The 20,088-nt window shown below is 38.4% G+C and overlaps 1 protein-coding gene, 1 long non-coding RNA gene and 1 other non-coding gene across 7 annotated transcripts in view; 2 read left to right on the top strand and 1 right to left on the bottom strand.

Moving 5' to 3' along the window:
* The window catches only part of LOC103378785 (alpha-1,3-galactosyltransferase 2-like), an 8,748-nt gene extending 4,755 nt beyond the window's left edge, over positions 1-3,993 (top strand). For 4 of the 5 annotated variants that reach the window (XM_008310112.3, XM_017032417.2, XM_017032416.2 and 1 more), the window contains 5 exons: positions 901-948; positions 1,360-1,443; positions 1,577-1,666; positions 1,888-2,025; positions 2,902-3,993. In XM_008310112.3, coding sequence (XP_008308334.1) covers positions 944-948; positions 1,360-1,443; positions 1,577-1,666; positions 1,888-2,025; positions 2,902-3,580 — 996 coding nt within the window. In that variant the 5' untranslated portion in view covers positions 901-943 and the 3' untranslated portion in view covers positions 3,581-3,993. Of the gene's footprint in view, positions 1-19; positions 146-900; positions 949-1,359; positions 1,444-1,576; positions 1,667-1,887; positions 2,026-2,901 lie in introns of those variants that run through there. The other variant, XM_008310111.3, reaches the window with a different exon arrangement.
* An 11,667-nt stretch (positions 3,994-15,660) lies between these two features.
* LOC112487032 (uncharacterized) overlaps positions 15,661-20,088 on the top strand; it is an 8,292-nt gene continuing 3,864 nt past the window's right edge. The window contains exon 1 of the long non-coding RNA XR_003049739.1: positions 15,661-16,672. This is a non-coding gene — a long non-coding RNA (uncharacterized LOC112487032). The remainder of the gene's footprint in view (positions 16,673-20,088) is intronic.
* trnag-gcc (transfer RNA glycine (anticodon GCC)) lies at positions 18,090-18,159 on the bottom strand. Its single transcript has one exon. It is a non-coding gene; the product is annotated as a tRNA-Gly (tRNA).

Here is a 20,088-nt window from a genome sequence, read left to right as displayed (position 1 = left end):
GGGGGTTGACAAATGTGTTGAAAAGAGAAGAGGTTCATTTGATCTATCCAATGACGGAAGAGGAAATGGGAGGGACTTAAGAGTACTGTAGACCAGAATCACAGGTAGTGATTCTTCATTTGGATCTTCATTGGTTCAAAGCTTTGTGAGTAATATTTTATCCCTACATTTCAGTAATAGTAAGCTATTGTTAATTATTTGAGAAGGCAATTTATATAGAAATATATGTGTGTGTTTGTGTGTGTATGCATTACTATGTAGATGTGCGTAAATATATAGGTATATATATATACCTATATATATATATATATATATACACACATGCAGTACATATATATAAGCCATATTTTTTTCACAGTGCTTTGAATGTAGAAAGTTTCCCCCAAACAGCACCATGGACTAACTATGTTATACATTGTTGTGGATTTGTTCCTTGGTGGCTGACTGTCAGTGAAGCTCTCTGCTCTCCTTCCTTCCATACGTTGTATTTGAGCAGAGAGCAGGCATGTCTGCAAAATCTCAGCTGTGTAGCGTTCTACCGTCTGCCTGCTGTATTTACGCTCCTCTTGTACGGTGGCTCTTCTCTCTGTCAACATTACGCTCTGAACGAAGCACAAAGCAGAAAGAGAAATAACTTGCAAAGCTGTTGATATTTACTAATCAGCTAAGCTGACGATTTAAAGTCCAGTCTTGTTTTTCTATTTTTGTTTTTCAAAGATTGTTCATTGTGCAGTTCAGTTCCTCTGAACATTTATATTAAGTGTAAGTGTGAGGCTGTCTAGGAGAAAAGAATCTTAAAAACGCCTTTGATGCAAGAGGCTGACAATGGTTCTAATTATAACTTCGGTGGCATTTTTTTCCCATTATGCATTTAGTCATTCCAAACTTTTTTTCCCCCAGATGCTACTTGTCTGAAGGAGAGAGTTAAACCCTATTCGCAGCTATGAGGTAATGTAGCAATATAATTTGTCCTCTGTAGTCAAATTTATACAGCGCTAGGTCAGCAAAACTTAAGAGATTTTGTTTGGAAGCACAGAATTAAAAATTTTTAAAGCAAATCTTTTGTCGGAAAAATTGTGAGTGGCTTATATGTTGAATATTGGCTATTATTGGCATTATTTGCTATCCATCAGGTACATTTTTGTAGAAATTTACATAAGTTACAGTCATTTGAAGTTACTGTATGATGGCAAACCAGTAAAAGGTGTCAACTGCACAACATTATATTCCATAAATTTGAAACCAGTTTCACTGCATTTGACTTTTTGACTTTTTTTCCGCTTATTCGGCACCATTTATGTTATTTAATACCTGCTTTGTTCTGATTTGATTTGTGCTTTCTGCTTCTGCTTTTTCCAGTGTGCTAATTCGTAAGCTTAGGACAGCTGGAACCCTGTGCGGTTGTTTTTTTTTCGTTATCAGCCTCAACTTCATATATACAAGGTAAAGACGTCTCTCTGATGATGTTTTTAAAGCATTTTTTTCCTCTCTTGCTGGTGACACACTATACAATTCTTTTCTGATAATAATAATTTTGAAAATGTTTTTAACAACATGATGATTATGGTCATTTTAGGTATTTTTCCAAAGTCCCTTTGAGCAACTGGGCCACAAACAATGATGAATTAAAGGAACTCTTTGATGCTGATATTACACTAAACTATGGGTAGGGAATGAAGTCTCTCATTTTGCTACACATTGTTAAGATGCCCATCTGTAAGAATGACTGTTCTGTAATCACTGTAAATATTTACTGTACTTACTGTACTACACAATAATAAAATTATCATAGACAACGATCGTCAAAAAATGTCAAAATCACTAAATTGCAATCATTTTCTGTTTCTATTACCTCACCATTGTTCTTGTGTGTATCTGTAATTTCAGAGCCAGAACAGATGTTACGACAATAAGTTCTTGGAAAGCTCCGATTATGTGGGAGGGAATGTTTGACCCAAATGTTTATGACCGAATGCACATTCACTTCGGGTCCAATGTGGCAGTCACTGTGTTTGCTGTTGGCAGGTTTGTGTTACTTTTCAAACAGTTATTCATTTGTCTAAGCAATTTGAAATCAGGACCTGAAAACTACACATATTTTTCTTTATCATAACTGGGTAAGTAAGTAAAAAGTAATTAAAAAAATGTCTAAGACCCAGTGTTTAAGGACTGGTAATCAGCAGTGTGAATACAGGTGTAACAGGAGTGGTGTTACTTACATGTCAATCAATAAATACCAGAAAGGTGAACTTTTCATTTGTATATCTCTGTCCCTAAATGCACAAATATTCCCAGAATTTGACTTCACATTTTGTGGTTATGATTACCACAAAATGTCATATTTATTTTATTTTTCAACACAGCAAAGTTTTAAAAATAAATAAATAGTTATATAATAACTTTTATCACACGTTGCTTTCTGGACGGCTTCCCAATGTTTAATAAAAATGTAGTAAAGCTGCTGCTGCAAAAATGTTTGGCTATCATGCTAAGGCTTGAGTCACCTTATGGAGAGCTGGTAGCAGAGAAATATATTTTTGTAAAATAAACTATATAAAAAGTAATTCAAACCAGATACTACATACTACCAACTACTGTAATCCTCAGATATAGCAACAACCATTCAGTTGCTAACGTATGGAGTGATTGACAGCTTAAACCTGAACCCTGGGTGGTACACTTATTTTAAAGTAGTGCTTTGTAGTGCTTCCAAATTTACATAAAGTCAGCTGTAGCGCCTCCCTGCCTGAGGTAGACATTGAGATTCTAGCATATAGACATATATTTTGTATAAACAGTTACACCTACCTTAAATAGTAACGGGTGTTGTTCACATGCTTTCTGCTTGCAAGTCATTTTTAATTACACATTTTATTATTCTTTGTGTTTTTTTCCGTAAAGGTATCTGGATGTCTACCTGTTGAATTTCCTTAACTCTGCAGAAAGGTACTTCATGGTGGGATTACCAGTGAAATACTATGTGTTTACAGACACACCAGAGAAAGTACCAAAGGTTGCGCTTGGTCACAAGCGAAGCATGAAGGTTCTCAAGGTGGACAGATACGATAGGTGGCAAGACATCTCCATGATGCGCATGCAGACCATATCAGAGATCATAGAATCAGAGATACGTTACAGCTTCAGATACGTCTACTGCTTTGATGTGGATCAAGTGTTTAAAGGCAGGTTCGGCTCAGAGGCTCTGGGTGATTCTGTGGCCATGATCCATTCCCAGTTTTATAGATATCCAAAGTACAGGTACACCTTTGACAAAAACCCTCAATCCAAGGCGTTCATGAAAGTTGGAGACTTATATTACCACGCTGCAGTCTTTGGAGGATCATGGGAGAACGTGAAGAATTTGACAGACACCTGCTACGAAAACATCATGGTGGACAAAATAAGAAACGTTGAAGCTTTGTGGCACGACGAGAGTCATCTGAATAGATTCTTTTTTGACAACAAACCGACCAAGCTGCTCTCACCTGAATACTGCTGGAATGAGATTTTCCCTGACCAGGACATACGCGTACCCCGATTAGTATGGGCACCAAAATATTATGACACACTTCGTACTTAAAACATTGACCAGTCATGTTGAAAACTCAACTATAAGGTATAAGGTATAAAGGGGTTTTTATTATAGAAGCCAGGCTATTAAACAATTTGAAATGGTAAAAGAAAGGGTCAGATTTGAGCATTTTATTTTAATTAGGAAATATTTGAAATGTACTTATTTTCTTTTCTTTTCTTTCTTTTTTTTGGCTTATTTAAGGTAGAAGCTGTCCCATGTTACAGAAAAGACACTTAAAAGACAGCAGAGGGTATATATGAATTAAGTTATTGTCAGGGATTATTATTTTTGACTTGTCTTGTCTTATTATTTATTTTTATGGATTCTGAAGAAAACACTCAATCTGTTATTAGTTATGTTGTTTCATTCTGTTTTGAGGACTTTCTAAGGAAAATAAAGCTATGTTGACTTTGAATTAATTTGATTATATTGATATAACTAACGTATTCAGTTTATTGTGGTGTTCTGAAGATGCATATGTCCATTCTAACAGTAGAGGGCAGTACTGCGCCGCATGGGTCGTCGAAAATGCTGCATAAAAGAAAAATGAAACAAACCTCCACAAGGTGGAGCTCAAAGTACATAAAAGATCGCTAGATCCTACTGTCAATAATAAACATCATTATTAGTCACAAATCAATACACCAAATTATAATTATTACTACTATTATCATTATAACTTGTAACTTAGCTTATCAGCACTGTTTTTGTTATAAAAATCAAGTGATTTCTTTTATCACCACCAGTGTCAGCTTCATGGCTGTACAGTTTGTCATTGTACTAGTAAAGCTTTTCATACAATAAAAAACGCCTAGAAATTAAAATATACAAAATGTTAAATTAGTACTCAGGTCTTAGTGTAGCTTTGATCACTGTGAAGCACAAATACTTTTTCATAGACTGGTTAAATTGGTTCACTGTAAACAACTTTAGCTTACCACAACTTACCACTATTGTGGTTATTGTTCCTGTTGTTGTTTGCTGTTGTTCCGTTCTAAGGTGTTCCAGGTCTGTTTCCCCGTGCCTCCTGTCATGCTTTTCCTTCTGTTTCCTCCATCTCTGTGCCTGAGTGGTCTTTTCCCCTGAGTTAAGGCTCAATTTCTGTTAGATATTCTTCAGGGGCAGTGGTGGCTGGGGCAGCTTCAGGTTCGAGTCCACCAGCTGCCAAGTTGCCACTGAGTTGCTCTGAGCATGGTATCGTCCCCACTCACTGCTGCCCACTGTTCACTTTGGTGATGGGTTAAAAATAGAGGTCACATTTGGTTGTGTGCAGTGGTGTGCTGTGTCACGATGACAAGGAGTTCACGTTCCTTTATTTCATGATATTACATATAAACCTCTGTACCCGATCTGTGTTGCGTGTTGCGTTCAGGTCCCGCCTGCAGACCGTACACAACAGTTTCTTTAGAACATTAATTAAGCTTTATTGATGTATCTAAGCTGTGAAATACGCTGTTCCTTTACAACGTTTTTCTCTTAAATTTGTTACATTTTCACCGTCACTCCCAGAATGACTGCAGCAGCAGTGTATCATGTTGTATATATTGCACTGAGAAAATGATGTGCATTTTCAGACTTTAGGAAAATCTCCACACCAATGATATTATCATCTGATAGCATGCAGCAAATGCAGCACTTTGAAGTTCAAGTTTGAATACAGAAAAAAACTCATTACGAGTAATGTTGCTGGAACGTACAAGCCAAGTGAATAATCACAGCCGCAGTTTGGTGACTCAAACTGCTGTGTGAGATTTATAGCAGGGCAGTGGAATCCATACATCAAGGAGCTGACAGGATTTTCTTGTAAATAATGTCACCAGCAGCACTGCGATAAATCTCTATGTGAGCACTGTTTGTACAATGTACTGTATATCTCACAATATTATATGTCATCGTTCGGCATTTGTTGACAATGGGCTGTTTTTCAAGGGCCCTTTGAAATATAGTACTTCACAGGCTCATTTTTTAAAATTTATTATTGTGCTTATTCTCGGGACTTTCAGCCTACTGTAGGAGCCATGTTTAAGGTTTAAATTTAGCATTTTCCCTTATGTGGTCGATTTCACCCATGAGCGTGTTGCTGCTTGGAGGCACTGACGTGTCATTTTGCTTCGATCTTGTGTGTAGTTTTTTTTTTTAATTCTGCCATGATGATGTTATTTGTTTTCTACAGACAACGCTTTATCTTTTTTGTTTTGTTTTGTTTAGTCAGTGGTGAGTGGATACTGCACTGACAGGCCAGAGGACAGTGAGATCACTAGATTTTTAGCCAACCTTGTTGTTTTGTGTTGACTCTAAAACAACCTGATACACTTTAGAAGTATGGTCTCCAGAAAAAGCTCTAAATAGTTTCATTTTATGCCAAACTGGCCTCCACTGAACAGTAGAGAAATCATTTTGGCTTAAAGAATTTTGGAAACATTCAACATCAAAAGAAAGATTTTTTTTTGGCAGCTGTATAAACGTTTTTTGACGTACCTGAAAAGTCTTGAAACTAGATAAAAGCTGCTGTACATATTGAATGCTTACAGATTGCTCTGTAGTGGGTGTGGGCCTGACTGGCCTGCCTGCATTCTAGGTTTTTCTATATTTGTCACTGTAGCTTTCTGCTGATAATGAATAGGTGAAAAAAACAGATGAGACCGTAAAATGTTTAAAAAAACTTTAACTTTACTTTGGTATATCTTACCAGAGGGGATTTTACACAACTTAAACCATTATCACTAAATCATCTAAAAGGTTAATAAAAGAGATGGAAATAATTCAAGTATTCTGGGGCCAGGGCAGGTCACGACCTCTGCCCCAGACCACAACTTGTGTAGTGGGAGGGAACTGAAGAATATTCTGGTCATAACTAAGAATAGTACCATGTATGTCTTATACTGTAGTCCATTCAGTAGTTATCATTTGTATGAAGGGATTGCAAATAATAATAATAATAATCCTAGGGTAATATGTATTTTACGTTTTTCAAAGACTTCAGTCGAATACTACTATGGTCTCCTCCCCCAATCGCTGGACACCTTTGTCAGGATATATATGTCAAAGGTGTAACATCATACTTCAAAGTATCATTTCAACTTTGGAAGGGTCACATTCCTTTGTGACAGTGGGGGAGGGGGGTAGGGAGAGGTTTCACTGAGTCAGAGGAGGAAGGAGAGGTAGAAGAAGAGCTAGACACAAAAAGAGGTGAAGAAAGGCAAAGAAAAATGCAGGCGAGAGGGGTAAAAGAAGGAAGAGCAGAGTTATGAGATCCAAAGTCCTCTGACACTTATGACCATCTGGCATGGTTCAACCTTCCCATCATACACATTCCTGTCTGACACACTCACAAAGCACCATTGTACACAAGTGGATCTGACTCATATCCTCACTACTACAGAGGCTATAGGCAAAGAAGACACACCATAGAATTACATGCAGTCTCACACTCTCATCTCTTTTCCCTGCATAGACACACACACACACACACACACTAGCCTTGATCCACCCCTATTGTGCAGTAACAGAGTGACAGGTTTAATACACCTGTAAATGATTCCCTACTGTACAGAGAGGTGGTGTTGACTTCAAAAGATAAGGGAGAGGAGGAGGAGGAGGAAAAGGAGGAGGAGAAGGATGTATGTGCCCTTGTATATGACCCCGATGGTCATTGAAGAAATTACCTTGCGATCTCTTCCCTATTCTGACTCGGATGTCAGTGGTAAAAAGATAAAATCACGGAATAATTTTCCAGCCTCCATAATGAAATGGAGCAGAAATGGAGACACGTGGGTGAAGGACAGTTTTTATTAATGATCAACCGATGCTTCCTGAAGACAAAGACACATGACAGCACATGACATGAGAAGTAGGTGGAAACAAAACACACAGCTGAGAATCTACATTCTGTGTTACACTGTGTTTTTGGCAGTACTGCCTGTCATTTTACCCAACATTAATACACCAAGTTGAATGTCTGCAATAATGAGTGTTCCTCCTTGTATAACCAACAGGGTGTGCTAAAGTGTCGATGTAAAAATGAATCAACAGAGGAGGGTTTTATTTATTTTTGCATTTATTGTATTTATTTATGTTTATTTTGGCGTCTGAGTTTGTTTACCTACACACAATTTGAAACATTTCACCCAATATGCATTGGGTGAATTCTACATCATCTTCTACAAAAGGTGAAATAAGAGTTAAGTGAATACTGTATATATTTTATATATATATAAATGTTTTTAATTCCATCTTTCTAAGTTTCATAAAAAGTGCAGACTTTCACATGTGCAGCACTTGCACTTCCAGTTTTCGTTAACTTTTTTATGTTTGACTTCATGAAGTATAGGCTCAAGTTCAAAGCCGCTCAGAAGTGATTTTTTTTTTCTCTCCATCCTGTTAACACTTCAACGGACATGAATCCATTAAAAGAGCAAGCAGGTATATTGGGAGAGCTGAGCCTGGAGAGTAGAAATATCCCCCAGGCAGAAGGTTTGTGTCCGCCAAATTGGACTGGCGAGAAAAATCCCCAAATTCCCTCTGTGAATGCCACTAAGTAATTAATCTCCAGCAGGGGTTTGCCCCCCCTCCGTGACATGTGAGTGACAGGCAGGTTCTATGCATGAGAGACGTTTCATTGCTTACCCTCAGGCCTGCTCCATCATGGCCTCCACTTCTTTCATGTTTTTTTTTTCTTTTTTCTGTCTGTCCTGTGAAGCGGGCAGTGAGAGAGAACACAAAATATTAAGGTCTCAAGATTATCATTTTTTTAACACATTTGGAAAAAATTGAATTAGAAAATCTGCTCATAAAATGTCACAAGGAAATATAGAATTTATTATTAATGTGTCAGAGCTTGTTGGATTTGTTGGATTTGAATTATATTGCAGGCATGTATCTAATTACATTTCAGGCAAAAAACTTAAAGCAAAGCAAACTTTCTCCTTAAAAGTACATTGTAACATACCGGGGTTTTTTTTGCCTGTATATCGTCTGCATATAGTGGTACATTTTAATCCCCTGTAATTTTGCATCTGACTCAATCAGGTACAGTAGAGTGTGGGCCCCTGGTTTTGTAACTTGAGAGGCTGCTATTTGTGAGTAACAGAGTGTGTGTCAGTTCAGCAGAGGAGTAATGGAGGAAAGGCAGCCACATTAATGACAACCACACTTCTATAAAGCTCCACACAGTATTTATAGAGTCAGCTGGGCTTTAGGAGGCCGCACTCGGAAAGTCCACAAACCGCTGGCCCTAACAGACATGTGCAGGCACACACACAACCACTACCACCACCAGCCCTCCTACACACACACACACATACACACACACACACACAAGGCCTGCATAATAGCCAGAAATAGCCAGAAAAGACTGTATTATATGTCAAACTTGCTTTATCCATAACTCTATTATCAAATTTATCAAATATTACACAATACAAAAGCATATGTTCTTATGTGGGAGAATAACTAGCAGATGCAGAATTGCTGAAACAAACAAAGACTATAGAGAATGATTCTTTTAAAGTCCCCAGGACTCTGGTATGTTTCTGTTTAACTTTAATATTCTCCACATTGTATTATCCTGTTACGACATGTGTAGATTGGCTACAATATGTTCACATATGATGAAAAGAACTGAATATGAATTAAATCCACGAGCAAAACAGAAATAGCTTTTGCTGAAACTGTTCTCCATTGACATGAGTCATGTTGTACTCCTACTGTTTAGAAATGAGAAGAAAAAAAACTTTACACATTTTGAAGTTATCATGCATCATATATATTGATGAGGTAAAGTACATACAAACCTATGTATTACTTTTCAGGTTTTTACAAACTTTTCCCCCTAATGCATAGTAATTTTTTTATCATGCAGCAAAATGAACGTTGAAAGTGAAAGAAAGGTGATACCAGTGGTGGGAGTTACAGTGACATCACAGCCTCATGGCCATATTTACAAGATGGACACGTGTGTTTACAGAGCTGCCAGGGAAACTGCACTCACAAATATACTCAACGTTAGGGCTAACACATCTGTATCTGTATACATTACACGAGAATGGAAAGAGATGTGTACAACCGAGCTGTGGAGCTAAAGTGTAAGAGAGCTGAACTGTTGAAAAGTGCTCCTATTCTTTGGGATCTACAGTCTACAAATTCTGTACCAGAAAAACAAGAAAAATGTGCATTTTTTGTTTTACTGTCACTGTGTCAGGTCTCTATTCAAATAGGTATCAGTGAGCTGGTAAATGAAATACCGGGGGGGGGGGGGGGGGGATTTTTTCAAATCTTAATAAATTATGTTTCAAAATGGTATTTTTTTTTATAAAAAGGTCAAACATATAAACTGACAACCAGTGTTCAGACTCTAGAACTGGACAGGCTTCACTCCCCATGATATAAAAATATGGAATTTGTTTCCCAGACATTCGTGACGTGCTGCAGCGCTACACACCACTACAACTCTGTATCCCATCACAGCTCCTCATTCTTGTGTCCAATTCAAAGAGAGAAAAGTGAAAATACACCCTATGTGACAAGTTCAGCCAATATATAAATATATATATAAATCCCCCTGACCTGCGTGAACTGTGCAGCAGAACTGCAGTGAATGGGTTTCATAGCACACTGCTGACAACTTCCACTCCTCCAAACCCTAAAAACATGTCTCCTGGCTGATACTTGGGTGTCTCGTGTGACCAGCAGCGAGACATGTGCAGCTTAACATCTGGGAAATCTGTCCACCTGAACCTCATTTTTGTCCCCTGGAGGGCAAATAACCCTCACTTTAGACATCCATCCATAACCATGTTAAACAGAGTCTCCGTCATGTCCAAATGCCTTTTTCCACAGCGTTAATCTGCTTTCACAGCTGGGAGGTCCATTCACACCTCTTTAGGTTTTTAACAATTTACTGACAGCTGCATCAGGGAAGGGTAAAAGTAACAGCTCGCGTTGTTCGTCCATTTGTCCCTTCGTTCGTGCAAAACTTTTTCCAAGCTTTTCAAACTGTTGCTTTCCACAAGAACAGTTGATCAGACATCAGTGAATGCAAAACCCATTTGAAAATCAATTAATAAGTGTTAAGTGCTGCTCCCAAGGACAATCTGAGCAAAATCAATGTTTCATTTAAATCAGGCAACAGTGCTCATTGGCAGCATAAAGTAAAAGCAGCTGCCTCATGTGACCAAGTACTAAAAACAGCGAACAAATCTAAAAATACACCTTTGGTGTATAAACAGTCTACAACACAGGCTTAAATAAAATAGAATTACCAACTGAAAATGGTGAAAAATTAAAATATATAAATAAAAAGAACCTGAAAAGTTCAGTCTTGAACATGACATGACTGACAACATTTTTCAAGGTCAGTCTTCGCAGCAAAGACGTTACCGTGTATACATCCCAAAAAATGGAAGCTATAGTTCCAGCAACTCTAACCCCAGGAATGTTCCACAGTCAAAGGAACTGAACATTAGAGAGAATTCTGACTTAAAATAACAAATAATTTAGATTGGATTCTTGGTTTGGATTTGTTTATACATCCATAGCAATTTTGAATGGACTGTCAGTGTTCTGATGTTTATTTTAATGTAGTAACTAAAACAACGAAACCAATGTCAGAGCCTTAAATTAAAAACAGCCTTGGACGGGGGTTATTCTGATTTAATACGACTACGGTTTTACATATGACACTTCTTTGGAGAGATGACAGAATGGGGTACATTAAACATTTGAAAATACTTTTTTTTTTTTTTACAAACAAAACTTGCCTGGTATTAAAACACATTCTGCAGTGAACACACGTTTCAAAATCCTCATGAACGTGTCTGTGCACTTTACTTACGGTGCTCCAGCTGTTGGACCACATCACTAACAATCTCACTATGTCTCTCTTATGACCCTGCAGCACAATTTGTCCCTAATAGCCCTTCATCCCCCGCTGCTATCAACCTATTGATGCTGGTGTCCTTTAGTCAGCGCCGCGCTCCTCTGTTTCGGACCGTCCAGCTTCATTGTAATCCCCCCGCAGCAGATGGAGGTCCTTTCAGCAGCATCAACTGAGGAGTCAGCCCACCAAAACATTTGTCATGCCTCGGAGCTACGAGGGACTAATTGAAAACGGATCACAGACACTCACACATGTGATCACATTTACACAAACACTTATCAGGGCCAGACTATTATACACACTCACACACGCATGCTTAATTAGTGGGAGCCTCTCAGTAATACACTCCTTTTCAGTGCTTCGCACACATCTGTCTTTCAGAGGCCCTGCGTCTCCCTGGAGGAAGCACCCGGGGTGAGGAGAAAGGGGTCAGTTTATTGTTTCTTATGAAGAGCATGTGAAACAAATGAGGGACTCAAGAGACGAGTAATGAGAGAGAGAGGGAGAGACAAAGGGGGGAGAGAGAGAGAGCCAATCATCCAGCTCCATTAACATGAACGTCTGTGTCCCTCAGCTACAGTACGTGGTGTGAAGTGGACCCCGATGGTTAAAGGCCATGGAAACAGAAATCTGAGATGTGGATCTGAGGCATTAATGAAGTCAGCAGACATGACACAGGAGTGAACTTTCTGCGTGATTAGTAACAGGTTATGGCTGGGCATGTCTTCAGAGTAGAAACAATCATGTTTGTGGATAAATCACAGTTGTGGTGTCAGTTCTTCTGTTGAAAGTGCCTGTCGTTTCTAATCTCTTTGAAAGTTTATTCGACCCCTTTTATATTGACTTGTACTTTTATTTACTTTTATTGGATTATTACAGTAGAGCTGTGTATTGATTTTTCGGTATATTGCTGGAACAGAGAGGCAAACAACAGCAGGTATTGTAAAGCTATTTTGTATATATGATCAAATTACATGGTGGAATTCAGTCCAAAAAAACAAAAATAGAGAAAGGTCTGTTTTTTCTCCTACTGCGTGGCTGCTACCTTATTACTATTATTATTGTTATAATTGTGCAAGTGCTTTTGATTTCTATTAGTATTATTACTATTTTTAATATAGATATACTGTATATAGATTATAGATATATAGATTTGTATATTCATGATTACACAGTACATGCATTTTTCTGTATTTCATGTGGAAATGTTTGTTTGTTTGGTCGGTCGGTCGGTCAGTCAGTCAGTCAGTCAGTCAGTCAGTCAGTCGGTCAGTCAGTCAGTCACTCAGTCGGTCGGTCAGTCAGTCAGTCGGTCAGTCAGTCGGTCAGTCAGTCAATCAGTCGATGAGTTGGTTAATTGGCTGGTTTATCAGCTGGTTGGATTGTTGGTGCTTTTTTAATTTTCCCCTCAGGGAAATGGTTTGCATGCAGTATTCCTATGTCAGTGTACTGAATAAAAATGCACTACCAAATATGTCAAAACCAACACACTCAGCCGTGAAGACATAGATGAGGACACACACCCATGGATGGATGTTAATGACCATGGCAATGTTAAAAAGTATAAATGTATTAAAGGAGAAAGGAGGTTAATGTCTGCCAGTTTGAGTGGAGGTGCAGGTTAGTGTGGGTCTGTGTGGAGGTGTACGTCTCCCTAGACATGGGATGATGTGGACCCAGAGCGGGAGGATGCCATTCACTAGCTGCTAATTAACTGTTGCCCTGGAGCATGCCTCGGAATTCTTGTATACTAGGAGGCAACATTACGGTGGCAGTGCTGGAGGTGGAGGTGGGTGGGGTGCTACTGTGCCAGTAACCCATATTTCCCTGAGTGTGCAGCGCGATACAGAGGTTTGTGTGATGATGGACAGTGGCTAATTAGAGGAGCTCCATACCAGGACGGGTTTGCTACTGTTTCCCCTAGGGCTCGTCAAGGTGGAAAACATCTCAGCCTACCATGCAAATACACACCCCCATTACTTATTTATTTGCGGGCTGATGCATTGACAGCTCAAGGCTGTGAAAACGAGAGTATTGTTGTGTGGAGCTGACTGGGTGATGAAGTGCTCTATGGTCGACCAGGCTCGATCCTCAAGGAGAAGATGGAGCTAAGAATGACATTTAGGAGTGAATGAGATGAAGACAGCTGTGGGTTATAGCAATGATGGGACAATAGTGACTGTATGTCTTTACATCTGTTTTATTACCTGTTTTTTTTACACCTTTCCTTGTGTATGTTGTTAACACAAAGGCCTTGTGTATAAAAACATACTCGATCGGGTCCAGTTAAATCAGAGGTGTCCACATTTTTTTGGCTTTATTTTGGGAGCAGGGGTACTGATTAAGTGCAAGTATGGCACGATACAATTCAGTTCTTACAGCATATGGTCACTACAACACACTATAAAATTATATTTTTTTATTTATTCAAATAAGTCAGGATTTCCTTTGTGATATATTAGTAGAACACAACATATCTACTGATCACCCCTGAGTTAAATTAATCTGAATTTAAAACAGAAACATCATCGTTTGAAATTGATACGGTTGTATCCAGAGACAGTAATCATGGCAGAAATGTCATCATCTTGGAATTCCACACACAATGTAATGGCTTTGTTTCCTACTACTCCTGACATACAGAATGACAAATATTGATTTTTTTTGCTCTGTGAAACAACCAGAGATCAATGAGTTCAGCTGCACAGCGTACAGTATGAAGCCAATCCACGTTTGGACTTTTATTTTATTTTGTTTTTGTTTTTATTATTATTTTATTAAAGCTTTTTTTATTCAATATTACTCATTATAAAGACAATAAAGAATGTAAACACAAAGACATGTGACATGAACTTAACTTAGACATCTGCACTCTAGGAATTTAGTTACTGTATGTTGTACTACATGTTACTTTTCAGCTAGGACTTGGTTTATGGTACTTTCAGTTGCCTTGGTTTATACACTGGATCATAGGGACCATAAATATGACCGAGGAGATAACATTTTAAGGACTGGCAGTTTGTATATAAAGTCCTAATGAATAAGACACTGTGTGACCTCATTAAAAAGGTGATATAAATGAAACATTTCAAGGTCGGTATTAAAATCCGTAGTATATTCATGATTCTAATTATTAGAATTGGAGCAAAAATACTATGATTTATTTATTGCTTTAGTTTAGAATCACCATATCTGTTTGGTGGGGTGTGTGTGTCATTGAACCAATATTGTTCATATTAGATTAGGGTCATTGTATTCTTAGTCATTACGTCTTTATTTAAATCTGGTTATATCGTTGTTTTGTGGGTGTAAAAGGGAGCAAGACAAAAGAAATTATAATATATAAAAGAGATAAAAACATCAGACCCGAAAGTTCATCTATAGATCAGTCAGTAAACTGTGGGTATGGGGTTAAGAATCCAGCCTCAAAAGTGCAATAGCACAACATTGAGCCATCAAACACCAACAAACACAAACAGGATTGGCATGAAAAGAGTTGTTCAAAGTTGTTGATTTTCATTAAAACAATTTATACAAATCTTAACATGAATATTTTATATTTATCTTATCATTTCACAGTATAATATGTTATGTTAACAATAACCAGACTACCTCACTATAGCCTTCTTTAGCCTAATCCTGGTAATCCTAAAATCTTGATTTTGTTATGTCTCCAATACATCCTTTACAACTAAACTGCTGTTAGTGCTAACCCAGTAGCTCATTACCATTAAAAGGTAAAGGCATAAAATCCCTTCTGTTCAGAACAGGTCTGTTAAACAGGTGTGTAAAGAATTCAGCAGTGATCAGACCTTTGTGTTTTATTCACCACGGCATGGAATTACCATTTCATTTAGACATCAAGGAGCCATACCCATTAGCTCAAAGGTCGCTAAATATGTGCACCTTAAGACTAAGTTATAGCAATAAAAAAGGGTTTAAGCAACAGTACATAATAACTCGATGATTTTCATTCCCCCTGAGGGTCAGCTTGTGGTCACCAGTCAAACATGTTTCCAGGACAGATTGTAATTGTGAAAATGACATTGAAGAGAGTCACAGATGAGTTATGATGTTTTTCCCAGACTGCTCCCTCTCTCTCTCTCTCTCTCTTGCTGCTTGATGTGTGTGATTGGTTGCAGGTGTGTAAATGGTAACGTTTGCATCAATGTTCTGAGGTGAAGTCTTTGTGCTGATGCTGTCAGGATATATACCAGCTGTGAGCCACTCCATCAACTGTGCTTGTTTTTTATTTTAATATTACCATTACTTTTTGTCTCTTGTTGATTTGTGAGCTGCTGGTGTCTTGAGAGTATGGTACTGAAGGTCTTACTTGAAGTCTAGTTTCCTGTTGCCTTCAAAGTTTCCAGGACCTGAAAATAACAACTGACTATGTTCTATGTGAGTCCCTTTAAATAACTTACATTAATGTTACATTACATGTCATTATTTAACCTGAATTCCAATTGAGATAAAAACGGTCTTTTAGAGACCTGTCTAAATTTAGAACACACTAAAATACAACCAAAATACAAAACAAATCTACTTTAAAACAACAAACATATTAGCCTCTAAAGAACAAATGGAGAAATGTCTCATTCTTCTACAGCAACTCTTTATTTACTAAAAGAAGTATTTCTAAATATAGGATTTATAGGAATAAAGGTTGTTTGGTGACTATAGTGACTAAAACCTGGGCCCCACTACAGTGAAAATGTTTCTGAAGGCAGAATCTTTCTTTTCCAACATCAACTGTAGTCTGTGTCTTTAAAAAACCCTTGCTGGTTTGTTCTCAATGAACTCTGCTCAGAAAGGATCAAAGGTCAAATTACTTCACAGACATTTAGTTGACTGGTGGAGGTGAACAAATTTCAATGGACGTGGAGTCAAATGAAGCAAACCACAAAAGCATCCTTTTCATATTTCCTCTGTGGCCTTGACAGTTGCTTTGCACAAACTGCAGAGAATACTAATTAGAGTTTTATATTTCATTGCGAGAAGTCAGAGACGCCTCCTTGTGCGTTCATTAGAGGAAAACTTTCAGCAGACTCCAAAAATATTTGAAACCTTTCTTTCTCTGCTTGTTTATTATGTTTCTTCCTCCTTTGTCTGACTCAATTTCATTTTCTGCCTCTGTCCATGTGTTTATGAACTACTGTCTAGAGCTTTGACGTCGGTGGAGCCAATTCCAAAGGCCGGACCAAAATGACCTCAGGAAAAAGGTGAGGTGCAAATTTGGTCCGATTTTGATGTTTTTCTATATGCACTGTTTGTTTTTTGGAGGGGATATACAATGACAATCAAGGGACACCAAATAGGCAAACAAAAATATCCACTTTAATCATAATTCGTGCAGAGATGTGTTCATGGTGACAGGAGAAAAAAAAAAGAAAAAGTAACGAGATGGTAAATCTTACTTAGCCTCAACTGTAATCCCTCTAGTGTGAGAGAAGCATGATGGACAACACTCAGTTTATCTGTGTCTGCCAAACCACTGTCTCCTCGGCCTCCCACTCCAGAGCATGGTTTATGGCACAACAGGACTGTTTTAAGGCCAGATTAATTTACCGCTGAAGAGAAATCCATCATCGGATTCAGCTGCTGTTATCGGAACAAATAATCATCCGCTAACAATTCATAAACTCTTTCTAGGTAATGATAAGAAAGTTTCAAGGTCCCTTAGTCAATAGAACACACCTGGTGTCCAGCATGTCTTCGTTATATATACAGATGTGTTCCCCACTCAATTTCTAGAAATAAACATTTCCCATTGGGTAATAACATATCTAGAGAGAAGGCTGGTGTACTGTGTCACCCTGGAAAAAACCTGAACCGCCGACAGGAAGAAGTTTGATACAGTTTGTTCTGCCAATAAAAAGGTTTGTGGAGTTTTATGTGACATTTTTTTCCAGCCATTTCTTCGGTATAATGGAAACATAGTAATTAGCATTGCTTTCTTTCATTGTGTCTATAAGGACTGGACATATTTGGGTGAAGAGTGTTTGTTATCTTTACGGATTTAAGACAAGTCCAACCGTCTGTTTGCAGACTGTCTTCTGGCAGGAGTTGCTATGAACACAGTTTAAATGCCACACTCTTTGAGTTGGGCACACATTTCCTCCGTCATGGTCCGAACGTGTTTTATATGAACGTTTTGGACACTTGTTCCCAGAATATTAGAACGTGGCATCTTTATCTTGCTTCTACTTTCTTACTTTGCAATGACTCCGACTGCTTTAATCGTCATTGCATTTAAATGCACCAAAATTGGTGAGCTAGCCCAATCCCATTTTCTCTTACTTTATCCAAAGGGTGATCATTCTGTATAGAGTTTGTATGATCTCCCCGTGTGTCTGGGTTTGCTTCGGTCATTCCTGTTTGCTCTGTGTATAACTAGGGAAGTTGTCGTTTCTTGGAGCCACCGAGGGATGATGTGATTTCTCTGGGGCTTGAACCCAGGACCTTCTGCGTGTAAGGTCGATATGTAAGCAGGCATCATAACCATTACACTACGGAACCACTTGAAAGGGAAATTTGAGGAACTACAGCAGCCAGAATGTCATCCAAGGGCGGGGTTGAACCAGCAACATATGGGTTTAAACTCTAAGTGATTGGGCCACAGGGACATTTTAAATTGTTTGCATTGGCCGGGAATCGAACCCGGGCCTCTCGCGTGGCAGGTGAGAATTCTACCACTGAACACCAATGCTTACTGACTGTGTGTGAGTGTAAATGGTTATTTGTCTTTATATTTAGTCATACAGTGACTGGGCAATTTGTCCAGGGTTTATCCCGCCCTTTCCTGGTGACAGCTGGTATTGACACATCATGAATACATACAATAAGGACATGGGACATTACAATCGCAACTACCCAGTCCATAAAACAGCATAAAATTGAAATGATTAAGAAGATTTGGTTTTATTTTTTTCTCGTTTTTGCCTTATTGCCTTATTTTGGAAAAGTCCTTTCAATAAAGTATGTTTTGAAGAGCATATTTAATTTTTAATAATTTATGAGCACCTTGAAGAACAGTTCTTTTAATATCATATCATTGTTGAATTGCAGTTCTGTTGTATGATATATGTTTTATGACACAGTAAAAATACAGATGTATGTCGTGAGTTTGTAGGTGCACCAGGATGTTGTGACTTTACGCACCTGAAAACACACACCCCCACGTCAAACGCGGTGTAACAAAGACAGAAACAATGAGCAAACTGTTACGCCGCTGCCTTTGTTACTTTATTTTTCAGTTGCCACAGCAACTAATACGCACATAGATCTTGGCTTATGTTTGTGCTTGCACACAAGGCTGAACTACCTGCCGTTCTCCTACACCCTCCCCTACACACTACCTTACACACACACTCACACAAACACAAGTGTTGAATGGCAGTGCTCTTCTGACCTTGGCTGCACTTGGAGCTCATCCAACCAAAAGGCTGCTGAAGGTGTTGAAGAGCGAGAGGAGCGGCGAGGTGAAGGACAGGCTGCACTGTCAGCACTGGAGCTGCTCTGCTTTTCTATCTTCACCCTACATCCTTTCCCCAGCACAGACACCAATCAAATGTTTTTTTTCTCCATTCACTCCCCCTCCACACACACACACACGCACGCACACATTGCTGCTTGTTACTGCTGCCTCTTGCAACATCGCTTGTTCTGTCCATGCTGCCATTCTGACTCCTGAAACTGATCTTGACTATTCTGTAAAAAAGAGTGGACAGCAGCTCATTTCTATCAAATATGAAACTTTACATATAATTTACATAATAATATGGGGATACAATTATTCCCATAATGTTAAAAACTTAACTTAAAACATCATTATTACAGATACAAATAGTAATTTATATGAAATCATACACAAAAAAGGATGTTGTATTTCTTATATAAAATACACATGCAGTTTGTTTTAACCTGCCACCTTCACCTTCAACACTATATTCGCACCAGAAAATCCAATTCTAGTCACTTATGCAACTTTAAAATGGTTCCACCAGCCTGAGTCCCTAAATCAACATTCAACTGAAGTTGACACTTTTGGGAACTCAGGAAGGCAGAATTGTTAAAAAACAAAAATCCTTAAGTTTCCATGTATTAAAAGGAACAGAACTAAATGAATTCAGGATATTGTTAAACTAAACTTTGTTGAATTTGACATTTCTAAAAACCGAAATTTACAAATTATAAAATTGTGCAGATCCCAAAAAGTTAGTCACTCCGTTTTCAGCTGTCAGAAAGTGAACTTTTGCCAAGGAGAGACTTTGCTCTTTCCTTCCTGCTCTCTGCTGTGTGACTTTTTGTCAGCATGTCAAAATAATGAGGGTAAAATCATGGTGGAACTCGTGCCGTAGCAGGGACAGCCGTCTCTGTGCCCACATGAATATTCAGTCGTACATATGGTGCTGCATTTACTTAAAGGCACTAATTAAGAAGGCTTGATATGAGAGAAGCGACTGTGGTTGTTGTCAGAGTTCAGAGAGGAGCACAGAAGGTGAGAGGAAACCAGAGAGAAGGTGCATCTCATTACAAAGTGGATTAGTCGAGTGTGGACTGACCTGTGACTAAATGATGACAGGCTTTTATTTTGGTGGAAATAAGAACATCCTGTCAAATCACGTTCTGGATCAAT

The sequence above is a fragment of the Cynoglossus semilaevis genome, chromosome 5 (assembly GCF_000523025.1).
Source record: "Cynoglossus semilaevis isolate Cse_v1.0 chromosome 5, Cse_v1.0, whole genome shotgun sequence".
NCBI lineage: Eukaryota > Metazoa > Chordata > Actinopteri > Pleuronectiformes > Cynoglossidae > Cynoglossus > Cynoglossus semilaevis.
This window is presented reverse-complemented; position numbering and strand designations above follow the sequence as displayed.